The following is a 20,201-nucleotide window of genomic DNA, read 5'->3' as shown; positions in this document are numbered from 1 at the left end:
ACTGTGGTGGACTTTTGGTGGAGGAACCAGACTGGATGTTGGAAGTAAGTTTCTGTATGAATATTAAACCTAATGTTAAAATACAGATTTTTATATTTGATCCACATAAATCACAATTTGACAACCTCAGAGACAGCTGCTAAATAATGTTCTATTCATGAGGTTTTTCTAACAATCGATATGGACGCCTTAATGACTGAAACAACTGAATGAAATTTATTTGTCATTAACATTTATTGAAAATGTTAAAGCAGCTGTCTCTCTGTTTATTTGTAATATTTGTCATGGTGAAACTCTAACTCTAATGAAATCGTGTTTTTATCGGTCCTGCTTTACCGTGAAGGTTCACTCAGGACAGTTTGATTTCTGTCACACTGAAACATAAACAGGTTGATATTTAACAAAGAGAAGTGTTTTAAATGTTTTCCTGAGATTCATTTTCTGACAACTCTTTAAGGTATTTATCTGATTCAGTTGTTTGAATGAACCGAACAAAACAAACATAAAGAACGGTGTTTTAAAATGCATGTAATCTCTGATCTCTTTATGCGTCTAATTTAGACATTTTTCTGATTTGAATTCACATGAAGAACATTTGATTGTGTTAAGTTGATTCTCTGTTTTAGTTTTTTTTTTTCGCCTACAAACTGTTTTAAAAATGTGTTGCAAAGTTTTTGGATTATTTTGATGGGGAATGTTTGTAATGTTTTAGATTTGATTCAGATGTAGTTTAAATATATTTCAGGTCGTTCTGTGTGATTCTCTCTCTGTGTGCTGATGTGCATGAGAGGCTTCTTAAAGGGAAGTGAAACAATGTGTGAGTGAGTGACCGGTGGAGCAGAAAGAAACATCTGACAGAAACTCCTAAAAAAAGAAAATCAACTCTCAGACATTAAAGGTGTCCTATAGGGTTTGGTGGTTGATTGACAGTTGTGTGCTCCCTGTCCTCTAATCTGATTGGTGTCTCCTATAGGTGATGTGCGTCCCACCCTGACGGTGCTGCCCCCCTCCAATGAGGAGCTGGAGCAGGGGAAGGCCACGCTCATGTGCCTGGCCAACAAGGGCTTCCCCTCAGGCTGGAGTCTGGCCTGGAAGGTGGACGGAAGCAGCAGCAGCAGCAGCAGCAGCTGGGAGGAGAGCAGGAGCCCTGCGGTGCTGGAGAAGGACGCTCTCTACAGCTGGAGCAGCACCCTGAGGCTCTCTGCAGACCAGTGGAGGAAGGTGGGCTCTGTGACCTGTGAGGCCACCCAGGGCGCCCAGGCTCGAGTCACAGAAAGTCTGAGTAGAGACCAGTGTTCCCAGTAAAGACTCACTGGGACTCTGCTGCTGGTTTTACTGTGATACTGCTCTCACTCTGCACCTCTCTCTCTCTCTCTTTATTTCATGTTTCTAAAGAATAAATATTAGCTTGTTGCTTCATATGTGTGTGTATTGTTTCCTGATAATCTGTTCATTAAATCAATGAGAAATACACTTTTTGTCTTTTTCAATTATTTCAAACGTGTAAAAACGTCTTCATCAATTCTTCAGAATGTAAACCGAATTAAAGCAAATTTAAAATCTTTTGTATCATGAAACATCTTCATAATAAACAGATATACAATATATAAGTTAGGTTTTTCTAATAATCGATATGGACGCCTTAATGACTGAAACAACTGAATGAAAATCATCAAATCAGCTTTCTTTACTGAAAATGTTAATGACCAGGACTTTAAAATGTCTAGTGGTTTATGTTTATAAAAAGAAAAGAGAGGAAAACATCTAAATGAATGTGTTTTAGCTCAAAGAAATATTTTAAATCTGTTAAATAAAGCGTGATATCATCAACATAGAGAGATTTCAAATCAGTGCTACTGCAATTTAAACACTCAAAATATTTACAAACTGCAAAAGTAGAAAAAAGTAGAAACTAAACTACAAATTTTGTTTTTTTAGGATAAAATGTACGTGTGTGTGTAAAGATAGATAAAAGATACATCCGACAGATGGGCTAGAACTCATCATCAGTGATGTTTTCTGGGTTCATGGGGGGTTTCGGGTCTTGTAACATAAAACACCCTTGTGTATTCATTGAAAGAATTAAAATAGATAATCTTCTTACTGTGCAGAATATTTAGAGTTTATAGTTTAAATGTGTAAAGTGTTTTATTAGTGATAACCTCAAAATTAAAAAGAAAACATGATATTTTGCATTTTTATTGCCAGACTTGAAAATAAGTATCGTGATCCGTATCTTTGAATGTGTTCTTAGAAAAACTGCTGCAGCTTCTTGTTACTCAGTCATGCTCAGCACAGTAAGACTTTCACATGTGTATCTTGAGAACTGAAACTGTCTGTTTCCACAGATCAGCAGTGATGCGTTACTCAGTTTCACCCGGACGAGATGAGGACCAGCAGAATCGGCAGTTTTGACTAAACGTTCTCTAGTTTATTTTTATTTTTCTTAATGTGGCTCAGTTACTGTCAGTCCAACAAGTGTTAACAAACTAAGAAATAAAAGTGAAACAAGTAAACAAATAAAGAAGAAGGAACAACACTGTTACATTTAACACAAAGTGCACGTTGAAAAAGGAATTGAGTAGCTCTCTCATAAATGTAGGCCTACATATTCACTCCAAACAGCTTCTTTGTCATGATCTCAGCTGTGCCTCTTCTTCATTGTTTCTGTGTGGTGTGTTGCTGTTTCCCTGTTTGTGTCATTCAATAAGTAACTATAACCATCTCATGTTTCTGTGTCCTAGAATTACTCAACCTGACAGTATACATGCCTTTGACATACTCTCACAACTTTCATAGCTGTTAGTTTCTGGAAAAGATCCTTTTTTTTATTTATAACTACGGTGGCCCTGAAGTGCAAAACAAAGCAACAAATAAGAAAACTCAACAACAAATCAAAAAACACAACCACAAATAAGAAAACACAACGACAAATAAGAAAACACAATGACATTAACTTTAACGGAAAAGGTAGGTACCTGCAGTCAACAAGGATCGTCGCTGATTGGACGAACGCAATGTCCGTCTTTTTAACCAGAAGTAAATGCTTCATACGCCTTTGGAGCCAGGCAGAGAAATGTCAACGAAGTAAGCGGAGATTTAAAATTCATGATGTATTGCCCAAATTGTGGCAAAGAGCTCCCAGAAAATGTACGGCCGTGGTTTGCAGTGGTTGTGGCAAGAGGTTACGAGACTTTACATCCATTAAGAGTGATTGTATTATCCCCTGTGACTGCTGATAAACATTGTTCGACTCTGAGGCAGTCACTTACAGACCTTGGGCCCGTTTCTGAAAGAAGGTTGAACAAACTCTCAGACTAACTCTGAGCTCTGAGTTGATTTACCCTCAGGTGGGAAACTCTGAGTTTTCGTTTACCAGATCAGCAGATTTGAATTAGTTAAATCAACTCTGAGTAGGTCCACTCGGTGTTCAGCGCGTGCACCACGATGATAAAAAGCCAACATGAATAGAGCCCCGATACTACGATTCACCCTGGCAACAGGTGACAAAAAAAGAGATCCTCCTACTTTAACCCTCTCGAAATACACCAATAACTTAATGTGGCCACAGGCTACGACGAATATGAACAGGTTTTAAGAAGGAAAAAAAAGTAAAACTGCTGCAGCGCAGCGGCAAAGGAGAGAGAAGTGATGTAAGAGAAAACAGCTGCTCGTGTCAACGCGTAATGAAGTCTATTAATTAAATATTTAATCAGAATTTAAATATTGCAGGTCAAAACTGATGGAATGGTAGGTTATTAAACCTATACAATTTATTTTCATTAAGATGCAATCCAGCAGAAGAAAAGTGACTTTTAAACAGCTCAAAATGAAATATAATAACATAATAGGCTCATATAGATTCATAGTGAACTTCATTCAGAGTTTATTTGAATGTGCATTAACTTTATCCTCAACATAAAGCTGTATTCCCACACATAGGCTAAATGTCCTCTCACCTTTATCCTGTATAGTTTATAAATTAACCCTAATTATATTAACATCTCCCAACGTTAATGTAGCATAGGCTCTAATTCCCTACGGAGTAATGTAGTCTTCATACCGACTTAAAGACATGCCATGTTCGATAAAACAGTTTGTTTTATACGCTGTAGTAGGCTATTGCCACCCTAACATATCCTATTACAGTTTTTTCCAATTGCTAAAACACAATTTTAAAAACTAGGCTGGTTTTATCAAAATACTTAATACAATTCACAAAACCACACACCCAAACTGCAAAATACCTCATTTATCCTGCAAAATGAAGCACTGCAACCAAAACTACATATAGCATTATCAAAATCAAACTTTTGCACCAAATGGCACACACTTCATTCATATTACCAGATTTGTGTCTAACCAACCACACACTGTTGGGCATAATGAAAAGCACTCTCATCTTTAGTATGCTTTGCCATAATACTAAAATAGTTCGAATTGTAGAAAATTCTTCAGATTGTTCACATGCACAGAAATATTTGCAGATACACACACGCTGTTGAAACATTTATTTTTTTATTTTTCACCAAACAAGTCAGTGCTACATATACCAGTACAGTGAAACGGCTCAAGTTGGGCTGCACTCTCTGTCCAGCCTCTCGCATTGTTGATGACATGATCAACTAAGGTTACTCTGATTTCATTTGAAAGTTGTTGTCTTCTTTGGCCATGAACTCCTCTACCAGCTCTACCCCTACCTCTCACTCTTCCACCCCCTCTCATTCTCACCCTCCCTCTTCCTCTCTCTGCAAAGTCTTCCATTGTTGTTGTAAAAAAAAAGGTGCTCACTTGTGGTCTTTTCATAATGCTTACTTCCTGATTGAAGTGATAACAATTAACCATTTAGGTGTTTGGCCAGGTGGCACATACATTGGCCAATTAGCATTGGCCAAGAGGTTTTGCTCTCTGTGTGTCAGTTTAAATAATTGTGCTATGCATGTCATTTTAGTGTGTTAGCAATTGGAAAAAACTGTAAAACAACCTGGATTTTTATTCAGACAAACGGTGAATCTTCACTAACACGGCGTGATACGGACTGAATGAAAGAATGAGGAAATGAAACGACGTTTCTGGCTCTGAAAGAGGGAGGAGACCTAGAGAAACTCTGGGTTCATTGAAGAAAACCTGCTCCCGACCAGGTTAGGTTCACAGACTCAGTTACCATAGTAACTGACTCAGAGGTAAAGTTACCTCTCCCTCTGAAACGGGCTGGAGTTACCCCTCTTTCTCGGGTTTGAGTGACCTCCTCTTCTGAAACGGAATACCCAGAGTTTCCCTCATTTCAGGGTTAACTGACTCAGAGTTTACACAAATCCTTCTTTCAGAAACGGGCCCAAGGTCTGTAAGTGACTGCCTCAGAGTCGAACAATGTTTATCAGCAGTCACAGGGGATAATACAATCACTCTTAAATCTCGTAACCTCTTGCCACAACCACTGCAAACCACGGCCGTACATTTTCTGGGAGCTCTTTGCCACAATTTGGGCAATACATCATGAATTTTAAATCTCCGCTTACTTCGTTGACATTTCTCTGCCTGGCTCCAAAGGCGTATGAAGCATTTACTTCCTGTTAAAAAGACGGACATTGCGTTCGTCCAATCAGCGACGATCCTTGTCGACTGCAGGTACCTACCTTTTCCGTTAAAGTTGAAGTCAATGTGTTTTCTTATTTGTCGTTGTGTTTTTTGATTTGTTGTTGTGTTTTCTTATTTGTGGTTGTGTTTTTTGATTTGTTGTTGTGTTTTGCACTTCAGGGCCACCGTAAAAAAAAAAAAAAAAAAAAAAAAAAACAATGATTAAAAACACATGAATTAATACATTAAAGTTAATTAAAACACACAAATACATATTAAAAAGAAGGGCTGAGAAGGGAGGGGATTGTCCCCGGATCAGGGAGTTAAAATTGGTATTGACCCAAAAGTGGGACATTTTTGTCACTGGTCCAGGGAATGACAAATGTGTTCACCCAGAAGTGAATTTTTTTTTTAATTCATAAATAATCTAATTAAAAACAAGTTAATTAAAACACTCAAAAACTATATACAATGATTAATAAAACATGAATAAAAACAAGTTCAGTTCAGTTCAGCTGAGCTTTAGAATTGGACAAGTTCATTAAAACACACAATTACGTATTAAAAACACACAACTATACACAACACATGAAAAAAAACAAGTTCATTGGAATAAACAACTCCATACAAATTTAAATCAATTAATAGATTTAAAAAATAATTACAGAAAGGCAGGAGAGGAAGTAGCTCCTAAATTGTCTTTTCCAAAGATCTTGTTCAGTGCTACTTTAATAGCAACTGAAGACATCACCCTTTTGAGCAAACTGGCACCCACCTTTTGGCTCACCCTTTAGGCAGGGTGAGTAACTGCATCTTTTGATGAAAAAACCATCAGGAGCTTTTACAGGGACAGTTGAGGAGAGGAGAGTTTTTCTTTATCTAGCTCTTCCTCTTGTTCCCTGCATGCTCCATGTCTAGGGAGGGAGAGTGAGGGAATGAAAAATGTGTTTACCCAGAAGTGTGACATTTTTCAGCTGGTGATGATTTGTCTGGTGTAGCACTGTCCCCACCATTTCACAAAGCTTATCTGCACCCTGAAGCCTGTGGGAGTCTGCTGCCTGAATTTGTGGTTCTTCGGCCTCTGCAGGTTCCCAGCTCAAGGTTCTCAACGTCCTCCTCACTCCGCTCCGCTTACAGAGATCAACAGAACTAACTCATCACACACTCCTGGTCTTCACCTCCACAGCCAGAGGCCGTCTTCCACACACTTCTATCAAACTCATCACACACTCCTGGTCTTCACCTCCACAGCCAGAGGCCGTCTTCCACACACTTCTCTCCGCTCTAGGAGCTCTCAAAGGTGGACAAACTCATCACACACTCCTGCTCTCAGCCAGTGCCTGCAGAGACTGTCGTTTGTAGGATGGAGAATGAATACAGACACACAGACTCCTTCACAGACTTTCACATGTGTATGACCACTTACCTCCTCTGTAAACATTATGCCGGTAAATATCCAGTGTTTGGCGGCCGATGATGATGCTAGTTTGTGTACGTACGAGCACGTATGACGAGCACACAAGGGAGAGCGAGCAACAGGTTACTGGTGCAGTTCACCTAACGGCCATGCGGTGTCGCTACAAACGCAGTATTTTTGAAAGTTATATATAGCCCTTTTAAGCTCTCCTAAAATAAAATCAGTGTATATGTTTTTCTGATCACACAAACATAGTCAGCTAGTGTTTACATTTACCTTCACAATAGTACTGGATATGATATTTGTGTTTAGGGCATGAATTTACACACCCTGCAAACTTTCCCCAAACATATGTCCCTGTTTTAGATGGACTGGATTAGTCCGTCTTAAATGTAAGATGTAGTCGTACATGATAATTCTTCTTCATTGAAGCTTGTGATATCTGTTATCATTATAAAACACTGGGCTCTACTGGTATTTGACTGTTTGTGTCTTCTCTTTTTGAGATTTGAGGTTTAGACCAGAAGGAGGAGATGAACTGATTCCTTATATTATAATGATGATTATTAAAGGCTTTATGTGTAGAATATTGATCTAAACTATTGTTTTAAAACATGAAAGATGCTCCCCACTTACAGAGCAAAGAATGCCTCTGTGCCTAAGTTGAATTTGAACTTAGTGCACTGCTCTAAACAATATGTAGACAGTTAAGTTAATATTGAATACAGATAAATCCTGGATGAAGTCAATCTTCTTACTGATACTACAGTCCTTGATATTAGTGCATGCTGACAGGTCACATCTGATTGCAGGTTAAACATTCTGTTTAAATATCTCTGCACAGCCCTGCTTTAGGATGACAGATGTTTTTCTATCAAGAGACCAGCTCTGTAGACATTTAAGCTAATACAGAATACAAATTAAATTAAGCCTCTGACGCCTTCTCAGGATTGGTTCATTGGGCAACTCCACTACCGTTACGCTCACGTACGCAGCGCTCTGAATCTGATGTACCCAGTTGGGGGACGATGATTGAAAATGGAGCAAGACGGAAACACTGAGACCGCAGTTTCTGCATTTGACAGAATTTTTAATGTGGCGAATCGAGCCAGACAGGAGCTGTTGCAGAGTAACAATGACATCCTTGTTCCTACAAGACACTTGTTCCAACGTGCCCGACATCGAATGTCAGGTAAACTATAACGGCGTAGTAACGGTAACTCTACCGCCGCTAGAGCTAGCCGTAAGCTACTACTACAGTATTGTTAGCTAGAGTAATGTCACTAACAGCAAACAGGTAGTGCAACGTTATTAACATTATATAGCTAAGACGCTCGCTGAAAATCAGCTTATATTTAGAATAGAATAGATAACTGGACTTTGTTTGGCTCTTGTTCCACGAATATTAACATAAACATTAACGTCAAATATGTAGACAGCGTTATGAAAGCAAACAACATGGCCCGTATTCTGATTGCTAGTAATAATTTAAAGTAATAAAGCCCTATTTTTTTTCAGTATCAATTGGAAGGAGGGAAAACCCAGTTTGGAATGTGACTCCTTTTCTGTTCCCTGGTCCAAATTACACCCGGATCCCCACAGTAAAACAATGAGAGGAGTTTGCTCAGATTGGTTTTGGTAAGTTTAGGACGTCTGAGGGGGTGAAACCATTGAAACAAGCCTTACCTAACCAAAATGAGACAATGAATATAAAGTAATTATATGTAATTTATAAATTATATTTACGAAACATGTTCACATTAGATTGACATTGTGCAGACTTAAACAGCAAATAATGTGTGCTGAATGATACATCTTTTTGTATTTCTCAAATTTCTTTCATTTTAGGGAGACCAATACGTGAGACAGGGAAAAACCAACGCTCTCAACTTAAACTGAACTGGAGCTTGGCAGAGTTTAATCAGTTTGTCCATCAGAGCTACCCCCAAATAAACTTAAATCTGGTTGGGTTTGAGTTGGCCAGAACTGATAAAGGCAAGAGGCTGACAAAGGTCCAAGTCCATTCTGTCAAAGAATTAAAGGAGGTTACTGGAAGGAGTAGACTATACATCCTCCCACTTCCTGAAGTGTTACAGGTATGCAGTTCCTCATACAGTAACTTTGGTCAATGATAAAAAAAATGTTTAACTTGGATCACATGAGTTGATTGTTTGTGAACTTTCACAATATATCACAGGAAACAACATTAGGTATGCATCTCGCACCTCCTGAGCCTGCACCAGCAGCATGCTTTGAAAGTGAGCCTGTGCCAGCACCACTTTTTGAAACAAGCACAGCTGAGGTAATGAAGAACACACCTCTTGCCTTCATTACCATTAGTTTTTGGTAAAAGTTTTGTATTTTTTCTGTAATGGGTTACTGTCATACACTTTTCTATTCTAATTATGTTGTATCTCTCGCTTATACTGATTACTTTTGAGACATTGCAAGAATGGCTTCAACAAGACGCAGAATTTAATGAATCATTGTTGGCAGACAGACAAATAGTAGGCTACGTTCATGCTGGATTGTCATTGGAAAAAAACATTTGTATTGTATTAATTAGATGAAAACATATTTTCTTTTATCTCAAACAGGAAATGAGACGTCAGGGACTGGAGTCACAGGAACAGAGACGGTTAAAGGTAAATTCTATTAGTTATGTAATGAAATATGATTTCAATTACTCTTTCACAGTCTGTCGCTCTAAAAATGCATTTTAAAATTCATACTAGTGTAATTATGTGTTATAGGCAATTGAGGCAAGACAAGACAGAATGGAAGCTTTTGAAGAGCCTACTGATGGTGTGCTGCTCAAATTTAAGTTTCCTAATGGATTGGAGAGGACGAGGAAGTTTGTCTTGTCGGAATCTATTCAGGTTATCACTTTACCTGTCTTAATGTTAACCTCTGAGAAGGAGTTCACCTCTGATGTTAAGTTTTGCTGTGGGTTGTGCATAGTATGATAATTCATAGATGTAAAGTCCTGTTTCTGTTCTCTGCTTTAGACATTGTTTGATTTTGTTGGGCAAGAGGAAATGACCAGTGAGGTTTTTTGTCTTAGAGAAGCAGCATCAACCAAAGTACTGGAAAGCACACTGTCAGGATCCATTGAGCAGTACAACATCAAAGGGTTTTCGACCCTCTATGTTCAGTGGATGGTAACACCAGCTGGACAGGTGATTAGCAATGTCATTTCAAACATTTTCATTTGTACTAGTTTTTAAAAATTACAGTTTTAATGTATATTGTGTATCTGTATTTGTGTGTATTTTTGCCTCAAATTCAGATAATAGATGCATGTGACCCGAGCAATGCTTGCCCTGCCATAGACCAACAGAGCCCTTCACCTGCTCCTTCTCCTCCTCCTCCTCCTCCTCCTCCTTCTCCTCCTCACCAGTCTCCTGTACGATCACTGCCTCTTCAGCCAACTCTTAGAACAATAGTTGAGAATAGTGAATCCTCATCATCTCAGTATGTTATTTTACTTTCATTTGAATATTTATTCTCAAACTTCAAAGTTGTCTTTTGTCATCTAAGTTTTATATTTGTTTTTATGTTACAGAATTGATCTGCAAACTGTCTTGATGAAGCTCCTCAGCAAAGTGGATCTCACCTGTAATCACACAAGCAATCAAATAAACGTTTGCAGAGACAACATCTTGCAGGGTAGCCTTCAAGCGTTTAAACGACGCCGCTTTGACCCAGGAGCAAAGCTGGATGTGATATTTGTCGACAGTGAGGGGGAAGGAGAAGGGGCTGTGGATGACGGGGGGCCAACCAGGGAATACCTGCGGTTGCTAATGAGGGCTGTACAGCACTCAAAGATATTTGATGGGCCTGAGAATGATAGGCTGTTGGCTCTTGATACTCATTGTAAGTAATTATTTTAAAAGAAGTGTAACCTGTATAAAACAAATTATTTGAATCTTTACATAAATGTTTGTTTTTCAGATCTTGAGACTGGACTGTACACCCTGATTGGAAAGATGGTGACCGTGTGTATAATCCATGGTGGAGTTGGCCCATCCTTCTTTTCTAAGCGTCTCTTTCTCCAGTTTTGTGGTAAATCTCCACCTCCTGCTTCATTGGATAAAGTGGGAGACCAGTCTTTCAGAGAAAAGTTATTAAAGGTGTGTATTGCACAGTTTTTGAAGCCTGGTCATTACATTTTCACTGTAGATTTTTTCCCCTAAATAGGACTACTCTCATTATTGTGTTTTTTTAGATAAAAGAAGCTCAGACTGTCCATGAGGCAAATGATGCAATCACAGATGCAGAAGACAGTCTGAGCATGATGGGAACTCTGAGATACATCACATCCTTGGAGCAGAGGGATTCCCTGGTCCAGTCTGCAGCACATTATTTTGTTGATGGGCGGATGCACGTGGCATTGAGACAGTGAGCAGTTTATCCATCAGGGCAAAACTGAGGGGTGTGAAAGGGTAAACTTGTTCATATAACATTGATTTGTAATGTTCTAATTTATGTGGGTTTCAAAACTCTGGGTTTCCTTGATGAGCTTAGGGCTCACCCTGGACTCTTTGAGGACCTGTTCACCAGTGCACCGAAACCACTGGAGGCCAAAGACTTGTCTACTTTGTTTGAAGTTGATTTCTCAGTCCCTGGAAGTAACAGACGACCCCTGGAAAAACAGACCATCTGTTTCTGGAGAGACTGGTTAATCGATATTGAGGGTACGATATTTCAATGGCATGTGTGTTTTTGGCTGGACCACTGAGCCAGCCCTAGGAATTGGAATCAGGTTAGGTTGATCTGTCAGTCATTTGTGTCTTATTGTGCAATTATAGTTTCATCAGTTTCATGTAGATGCAGTTGTACAATACTTGAAGCTTATTAGTGTGACAGGCATTTATATTTCTTTCCATGTGAGCTATAATTTCCTTTGCTCATGTCTTTGTAGAAGGAGAATGCAGCCCCTTGACGCTGGAAATGGTGCTGGAGTTTGCCTCTGGAGCTTCAGCAGTGCCTCCCCTGGGCTTCCCACAGCATCCTGTCATTGAATTTCTCCACGATGAAGACACTAAAATCTTTCCAGAGGCAAACACATGCGCCATAGTGCTCAGACTGCCCATTCACAAACAATATGAGAAATTCAAAAGCTGTATGACAGAAGGAATTCTGCAGGCTCCAGGTTTCGGCATTGCATAATGTAACCAGGGTCCTAGATAAACACTCTCTAAAATCTCAGCATTGTTTCAAAACAACCTCCCAAAACCATTTTCTGAAAAACTGCAGTATGTCAACATTTCCTAAATAATTTTTTCTCAGCCTCTGTAGGAAATAAAAATGTATTAAAATCAATGAAAAGCTTACTTGACTTTAACTGTAGAGCATTACCTTTGCCCTAAAATGAATAAAGATTTTTTTTTAAATCTTTAAACTAGTGTTGTAGTCAAGACCACACTAACCGTGACAAAGACCTTCCCGAGACTAGAGAGCTCCGAGGCAAGACCAAGACAATCAAAATATCAATAAAATATCACAGAGGTTGAAAAAAATATTTAAAAAATCCATTGTTTAATTGAAGTTTGTATCTAAATAAATCTGACAGCGACAAACAAGGTCTCTGCAATTTGTTTTCAGTGCAGCATTCTGTGGACCAAAGGTTGAAGTCAGTTCAGGCTTTAAAGTACAAGTTCATTACATTCTAGGGCAAAGCCCTCCTCAGACTTCTGTAACGTTGCTGCAATTTTCATCAAATTAAAACAGCTTTTTCAGTGCATTTGTGTAAAGTAATTATAACTGAACACAAGAATAATTAGTAGTTATAGTATGGTTATACTATTAAGAGAGGTTAATATTTGGGAGTCAAATATTTCAGAACTGATATGACGTTTACTGATATTTCCATGTTAAAGTACAACTCACACCTTTTTTTCCCCCTCAAATTTGGTTATCAGTGACATGTTCCAATGTTATGCAATGGAGGCAGGACATTTTGCAGTTGTACAATAACATTTTAATTGTATTTTTCAAGAAAAAATATGCAGTGTCTTTGATTTCTGAGGTAAAATGACAGTGTGTAAAGTGGTGTACTGCAAGAAGTAGTCTTATTATTGGTCATTAGACAAAATATTACATTACTTAACTATGATCATATAGAGGGTACTTTAAATAAAAGAATGAGCGGATTCCTCACCTGCCTTTAATATTTGTTGAAACAATATTATAATAGTAAAACATTGTCAGTGAACATTTACTATACAATGTCTAAATGCAGGAGTATTTTCAGTGTGGTAATACCACTTTTGCTTCTGTACAGGAGCAGAATACTTCTTCCATCATAAGGTATGGTATATGGTAATTTATATAACAGTTAGTTCTGACCAAGCAATACGAATGGATCAGAGGCATTACATGAGTGACGATATAGGACACAACATCACTGGGACTTTTCACAACATGTATCACTCCACCTCAGCCAGGAGCTTTGAATACTTTGAATTGACACTTACTGAATTGCTCCCTCTGCTTCGGTGGCAGTGTATGAATGGGATTAGTTACTTCTGATGGATGATACTACATAGCGACCACTACCATCAGTGTGTGAAAGGGTGTGACATGTGGTGTAAAAGCGCTTTGAGTAGTCGGAAGACTAGAAAAGCCCTATATAAGCTCAAGTCCATTTACCATTACCATTTATAACACAAGTTAAGATTTGTACTACAAAGAAGCTGCTCTGTGGTAACCATGGGGACCAACAAAGTAACAGTGCAGGAGAGTGTTTGGGTTGCACAGAATGAGACTAGTTTTATTTAAACTGTGGAACTAGTTGAGTTGGTGGAGTTAAAATAATCTGTTGTTGATTTTTACTTGTTACCACTATTTTCTGCTTGTATTACTGTTGTATAAAAGCAACATCACACTCGAGGTCGAGATGCTGTTCTGGATATCATCACTGCTACGATTCTGTCGTAGACACACGCCGCAGTGACGATATTAAGTACAACATCACTCCCTACTGTGTGATATTACTTTAAATTGTCGTCCAATGTATCAGTTTGTTCTTAACTATTATACACTATTATTTTCACTTTGGGGCAACACAAGCATATTTGCAATTACTGTGCAGCAAGTCTGGTATTTCTGTGTCATATCTGGAATATCTTCAACTGCCTGGATGACGAGTTGCTGTGAAGTGAGGTGGATTCTGGGTTCTTCCACAACAACAGCTGGGAAATGGTCATCGTCATCAAGACTGGGGAAAGTGCCAATCCCATGGTGTGCCAAAATGGCCTCCAAACTTTGTTCACTGTAACGGTCCTCACCAAAGACATTGTTGATGGCTGTGCTGTCCATCTCCATATTGGCCAGCATTCCTGCAATCCAGATTTGGACAGGTGTTCTGTTGTTTTCTGTGCGCAGACTGTGGTTATTCCAGGCATTTCTGAAGTTCTGAAGTCTTTTCTGGATTTCTGGCAGAAAGACAATTTGCAGTGCCATTTTGTGGAGTTCATCCTCAGGATCAAGAAGCTCAGAATTCTCAAGAGAGTAAAATGTATCATAGAAAGATTGTAGAACATGCAGAAAAACATCTCTCCAAAGACGTTCTATTATTTGGTTATGGACAGACTCGCCTGTGATGTGACTCCTCCTCTCCACACCTTGAACAAGGTTCATGAACAGTGCAACTTGTGAATTCTCACCTCCATAGTCTGATCTAACTCTGGAAGGAAGGCCATACATGCAGGTGGCTTTTACAAACTGTGTCAGTACAGTGGAGGCACGATTATTTGTGTTGCAATTCAAGTATGTGATCAGTCGAGAGTGTCCATCAATGGCTCCATGGACCACCAAACCCCACCTTGTGATAAACATAAAGGAGAAAGGTACATTTGATTATCAATCTAACAGATTGGTGGAGTTGTTTTTATACCTCTAGATTATAGTACATTGAAACTACATTTCGCCAAGTAGAAATATATTTGTAACGTGTAAAATGGTTTTACAGATATCTTGAATTAACATTTCAACATGTCAAAATGTAATTTTGTCATGTTGAAATGTAATTTCCACTAGTGAAAACTAAATTGCTACTTGTCAGCCAGACTGTTTTAATGTTAAAAGGGCTTGCCATAGCTTCTGTCTGCCAACACACGTACTGCTGCAACTCTGTAATTCACTGTAACATCATCTAAACCCCCAGACACACCAATCTTTTTTACCTTTTGGGGCCATCTCCTAAAAACTTCTACATGTCTCCACCTCTCCGCTCTCGTCCTGATACACCAATCGGATGTCCTTATATGGAGAGATGGGGATGTGGTAGTATGCTGCCGATTTAGAATGATTCTGATTCACTCACATACGCCTGGTGGTGAGAACAAAATATGCTGGTACGCACGTGTCATGAATCTGACGGTGATTTTGCGTATGCACTTATTTAATGCGCAGAGTAAGAACATTTCTACACACATATTAGTGAATGAGGACCAATGAGAGGGAGGGAGACAGTGGGACAGACAGAAGTCTTAGAAAAACCCTAAATGTTGCATAATATGAGCATAAAGCTCTTAAGACTAACAAATGGAGTCGATTTGCCCTGTACAACATCAGGAAGATCAGACCTTACCTGTCAGAACATGCTACACAGCTCCTGGTACAGGATCTTGTGATATCACACATCGACTATTGCAACTCTCTACTGGCAGGTCTTCCTACATGCACTATCAAACCCCTGCAGATGAAACAAAATGCAGCAGCACGACTGGTCTTCAACCTTCCTAAAAGAGCACATGTCACTCTGCTGTTCATCTCCTTACACTGGCTCCCAGTTACTGCTCGTATCAAATTTAAAACTCTGCTGCTCGCTTACAAAACAGACACAAAAACGGCTCCTCCTTACTTTAACTCTCTCATCCAGGTCTACACTCCCTCCCCCCCACTACGCTCTGCCAATGAAAGGCGTCTGATCCAACCTTCACAACAGGGTCCTAAGATGCTAAATAGACTCTTCTCCTCTGTCGCCCCCTGGTGGTGGAATGAACTTCCAAACTCCATTCGATCTGCAGAGTCCCTCTGCACCTTTAAGAAAAAGCAAAAGACCCAGCACTTTATAAGTACCTATGACCTGATGACGACGGTTTAGATATTGTTGTTGATGATGATCATCTCGGACAACTGTGTGTGAGATTGAAAGGTTTCCATGGTGATATGAATTCAAAGGGACTGCTGTAATTTCATTCTGGGGAATTTAGTTGGATTTAACCTCTGAAACTCCCGATCTGTGTCCAAAGAAAATCAACATAACAACATATCTAACAGTTATGTGAGAATGTAGCTTGCTTCTCATCGTTTTAAATCAACACTAATAATAAACTACACAAACCATATTTGTGTAAGCGAACTTCAGGGTTGTAAACAGCATCCAGCAGTCTGTGTTGTCGCTCTTTTTCCTCTTTTGATCGACGAAGTTGCTCCTCATCGTTCTTTCAAACAGATCAAATATCTCTTCAGCAGCAGCAGTCAGTCTCTGGTTGACGAAAGATCTCAGTGTTTTAGCTTTAAACATTTTCACACACACACAGGTTTGTACAATTTAATGATGTCGACATTTTAAACTGATGGGAAACCAGCTGTCTTCTCACTTAGCTACTTTATGTCAGAATGTCCTCATCCCGCCCATTCTGCTGATCCCTTTAAAAACATATTTCTTATAGTCTGTCTGTCAGTCTGCCTCTGTGTGTGTCTGTGATTGGCAGAGAATCATACCTACAGTTCAGGTGAAAGGCTTGGAGAGGGTAAAAGACTCCAGCAGCACTTGAAGTACGAAGATCAATTTGATGAAGTCCAAGGCAAATTTCCCACTGGGACAATACAGTTCATCTTATCTATCTTATCTTGTCTTATCTTATTAACTTAATATGACGCGTTTCAGCTTGTGACCTTTGATGACCCTGCTGGAGGCTACAAGCTGAATCATGTTGGTCTTAAAAAGTTCATGAAGTTGATCTTCATCATACGAGTGTTGATTAATTCAAATGGTTGTTTAATTCTGATTTTTTTTATTGATCTTATTGACTGATATTTCTTTCTCTTCTCAGCCCTGATTGGTGAAACCTTAAGTATTTTTTATTATTTTTATCTTCTTTATTAATATATTTTATAGGCTTTTTTATCATGTTGGTCTTTTGTTTGCTGTCCTGTAATTGTAAATGTATTTTATGTTTTTTGTTCGTACCTGCCTTTAGGGACTACAGATGAAATGTAGCTTTTGTGCTAATTCCGGCATATTGACTTTGATGGGATTTGCTGATTCATGTGCAATGTCCTAATTCAATAAATACAATTTAAATTGTTGTCCTTCTCTTCATTGTGTTGTTTCTTGTTATATCTGTTTCATATTGTGTGTCATGATGGACGTCGCTTTGCTGGCTGCAAAACAAATCTGCCCACAGATACAGTCATCTGAACCTGAACCTGAAGTCCTAGTTTGGTTGTCATGAAACCAGAATTTTTACTTGGATAAGTTATCAGTTAAAATCAAACAAAATTGGGCACAGCTGGTGTAGTGGTTAATGCGCTCGCCCCATGTACGGAGGCTGTTGGCCCAGGTTCGAAGCCAACATGTGGCTCCTTTCCATCATATTGTTTCCCTGATTTCTAACTTTATCCACTTTCCTATCTCTACAATAAAGGCACATAAAGCCCACCTGCCAAAAAAAAGTCAAACAATATTGGTACCTGTTTCAAGTCTTACTTTATGCTCCCCCAAAACACAACATCCTCTTTTAAGTTCACATATTCTCCTCCTCTTCCCCTGTGTGTGAAGTTTCTTGTTCTAAATCCACTCTGATCCTGTATTTGATCATGTCTATAAACCCCTCTATTTCAGCCCTGCTCAGAACAGGCTGTTTCTGTGTCTGTACCTTTAAATATGTAAATGAGCTGTGTCTGACCATCATGGTGAGGAAAGAGGGGGGAGAAGTGGGCTGAAAATGTTTGATATTTAAAAGATGGTGTGTTTATTCTCTTCACAGTGTGTGTGTGTGTGTGTGTGTGTGTGTGTGTGTGTGTGCGTGCGTGCGTGCGTGCGTGTGTGTGTGTGTGTGTGTGTCCTCAGTGAAGTGTGTCAGTCTCTGCAGAAACTTCCAGCTGCAGCAGTCAGTTCAGTTTCTGTTCAGTCTGACTGAGGGAGGTTTTTGTACGACGCTTTTTCACTGTGTGAACACATTCTGACTGTTGATATAGTGAAAACTCTGACAGTAGTAAACTGCTGCATCTTCAGTCTGGACTCCACTGATGGTCAGAGTGAAGGCAGAGTTTGATCCACTGCCTGAAAAACGACCTGGAATCCCTGATGCTCGAGTGCTAGCACGGTATATAAGCAGTTTAGGAGTTCCTCCATCTTTCTGTTGGTACCAGGCTAAAAGGTGGTAGCTGCCCGCGACAAAAACATTCTGACTGGTCCTACATGAGATGGAGACGGAGGCTCCCAGAGCAGAGGTCACTGCTGCAGGCTGAGTCACTGTGACCTGTCCTCTGGACTCTGAGGATACAGAGACAAAAACAGAAAGCAGCATCAGGGTTTAGTGGGCTTCATTTCAGAGGGACGGATGTTCATAGAGGAGAGGAGTTTGATTCTCTGGACTTTACCTGTGAAGCAGCAGCAGAGGAGGAGAGTCCAGATGAGGACGCAGATCAAAGTCATGTTTTTGATGATGAGGACGAGGATTTCTGTTGTGATGAAGGATAGCTGTCAGTCATCCAATGTTCAACTGTCAGGACTATAAACTCTCCCAGAGCACTGGAGCATGGTGCTGCTGATGCAAAGTGGCTCTCTATGGAAATGTTCTGAGAAAATGGCTGATTTTTAGCTCATTCAAAATGTGCTGAAAACAAATTTGAAAATGAGAAGTTTTTAGGTCATTCGAAACATACTGCAGAGATTTGTCAGCATACAAAGTCATTGTGTGTTTTCATACAAAGTTTTATCATTGTTACACTCATTTATTTAGGAAGTAGACAAATTACCGACTTTTATTTATATTCTACTCCACTTCTCATTCATTGTGTTCATCATTGATTTTAGATCATTCCTCCACCTGCTGTTTAGACATCCTGCTAAAATATTTTTTTGCAAGAATGTGCTAAATGTTTCTTAATGTCACTTCTAAAGAGAGTTGTGTTTTTGCAGGTTTAAGGTCCTTTTAAAGGAAGCTTTCTGTGTTTCTTATCAGAGTAACATCATATGAGTTCACTGGAAGCCTCACAACAGTTATTGAAGGCTTTAAAGTTAGAGGAACATAGTTTAATGATTTATTTTGTCTTTCTATTATTTCAGGTCATGCTAGGCACTTCCTTCCATAATAATACATTTTATCTAAAGGCCCCTTTCAAGGCACTCAAGGTCACCTTAGAAAACAGAGATAAAAACAACAAAGTAACACTACATCGATAAAATGAACATTAAAAATAAAATTGTACAGGATGTATAAAATCATTGTGAGGAGGATTCATGAGACTGGATGGAGAATGATCAGACTGAATATGCCAGTTTAAAAAGATGTGTTTTGAGATTAGATTTAAAAATGGACAGAAAGTGAATATTACAGATGTGTGGTGGGAGGGAGTTCCAGAGGCTGGGACCAGAACGGCTGAATTCTCTGGACTCCAAGGTGGACAGGCAGGCGGTTGTTGTGTTGGATTGAATTGAAGAAGAAGACCTGAGAGTGCGGGTGGGTGCGTTGATGTGCAGGAGTTCAGAGAGGAACAGAGGAGCGAGGTTATGGATGGCCATAAAGGTGAGGGGCAGAATTTTGAAGTCAATGCGATATTTAACTGAAAGCCAATGAAGCTGCTGAAGGACAGGAGTGATGTGATTAACAGAGGGCGTTCTGGTAATGATGCGAGCGGCAGAGTTCTGGACCAGTTGAAGTTTGTGGATGGACCTGAGAGGGAAACCAAAGAGAAGGGAGTTGCAGAAGTCAATGCAGGATGTAACCAGGGTGATGACATGGATGGCAGTACTGTTGGGTGTGAGGGACGGGCGGAGGCGATTAATGTTACGAAGATGGAAATAACCAGACCGAGACATTATTGATGTGAGTTTGGAATCATAGTGTGCTGTCGAGGATGACACCCAGACTCTTAACCTGAGGGGAGGGAGAAACTGAGGAGTGGTCAATCGTGAGAGAAAACTGTCAGGTTTTGAAATTGTGGATTTGGTGTAAATGAGGAGAAC

General features: G+C 39.4%; 2 gene segments (V, D, J or C); one reads left to right on the top strand and one right to left on the bottom strand.

The window, feature by feature from the left end:
- Positions 1-20,201, bottom strand: part of LOC132990871 (Ig kappa-b4 chain C region-like) — a 637,710-nt gene that overhangs the window by 89,535 nt on the left and 527,974 nt on the right.
- On the top strand, positions 928-1,473 carry LOC132990865 (Ig kappa-b4 chain C region-like). The segment is given in 1 exon segment: positions 928-1,473. A coding segment is annotated over 1 exon segment (261 nt).

This window comes from Labrus mixtus, chromosome 16 (assembly GCF_963584025.1).
Source record: "Labrus mixtus chromosome 16, fLabMix1.1, whole genome shotgun sequence".
NCBI lineage: Eukaryota > Metazoa > Chordata > Actinopteri > Labriformes > Labridae > Labrus > Labrus mixtus.
Note: the sequence above shows the minus strand (reverse complement) of the source record. Positions and strands in the feature narration are given on the sequence as shown.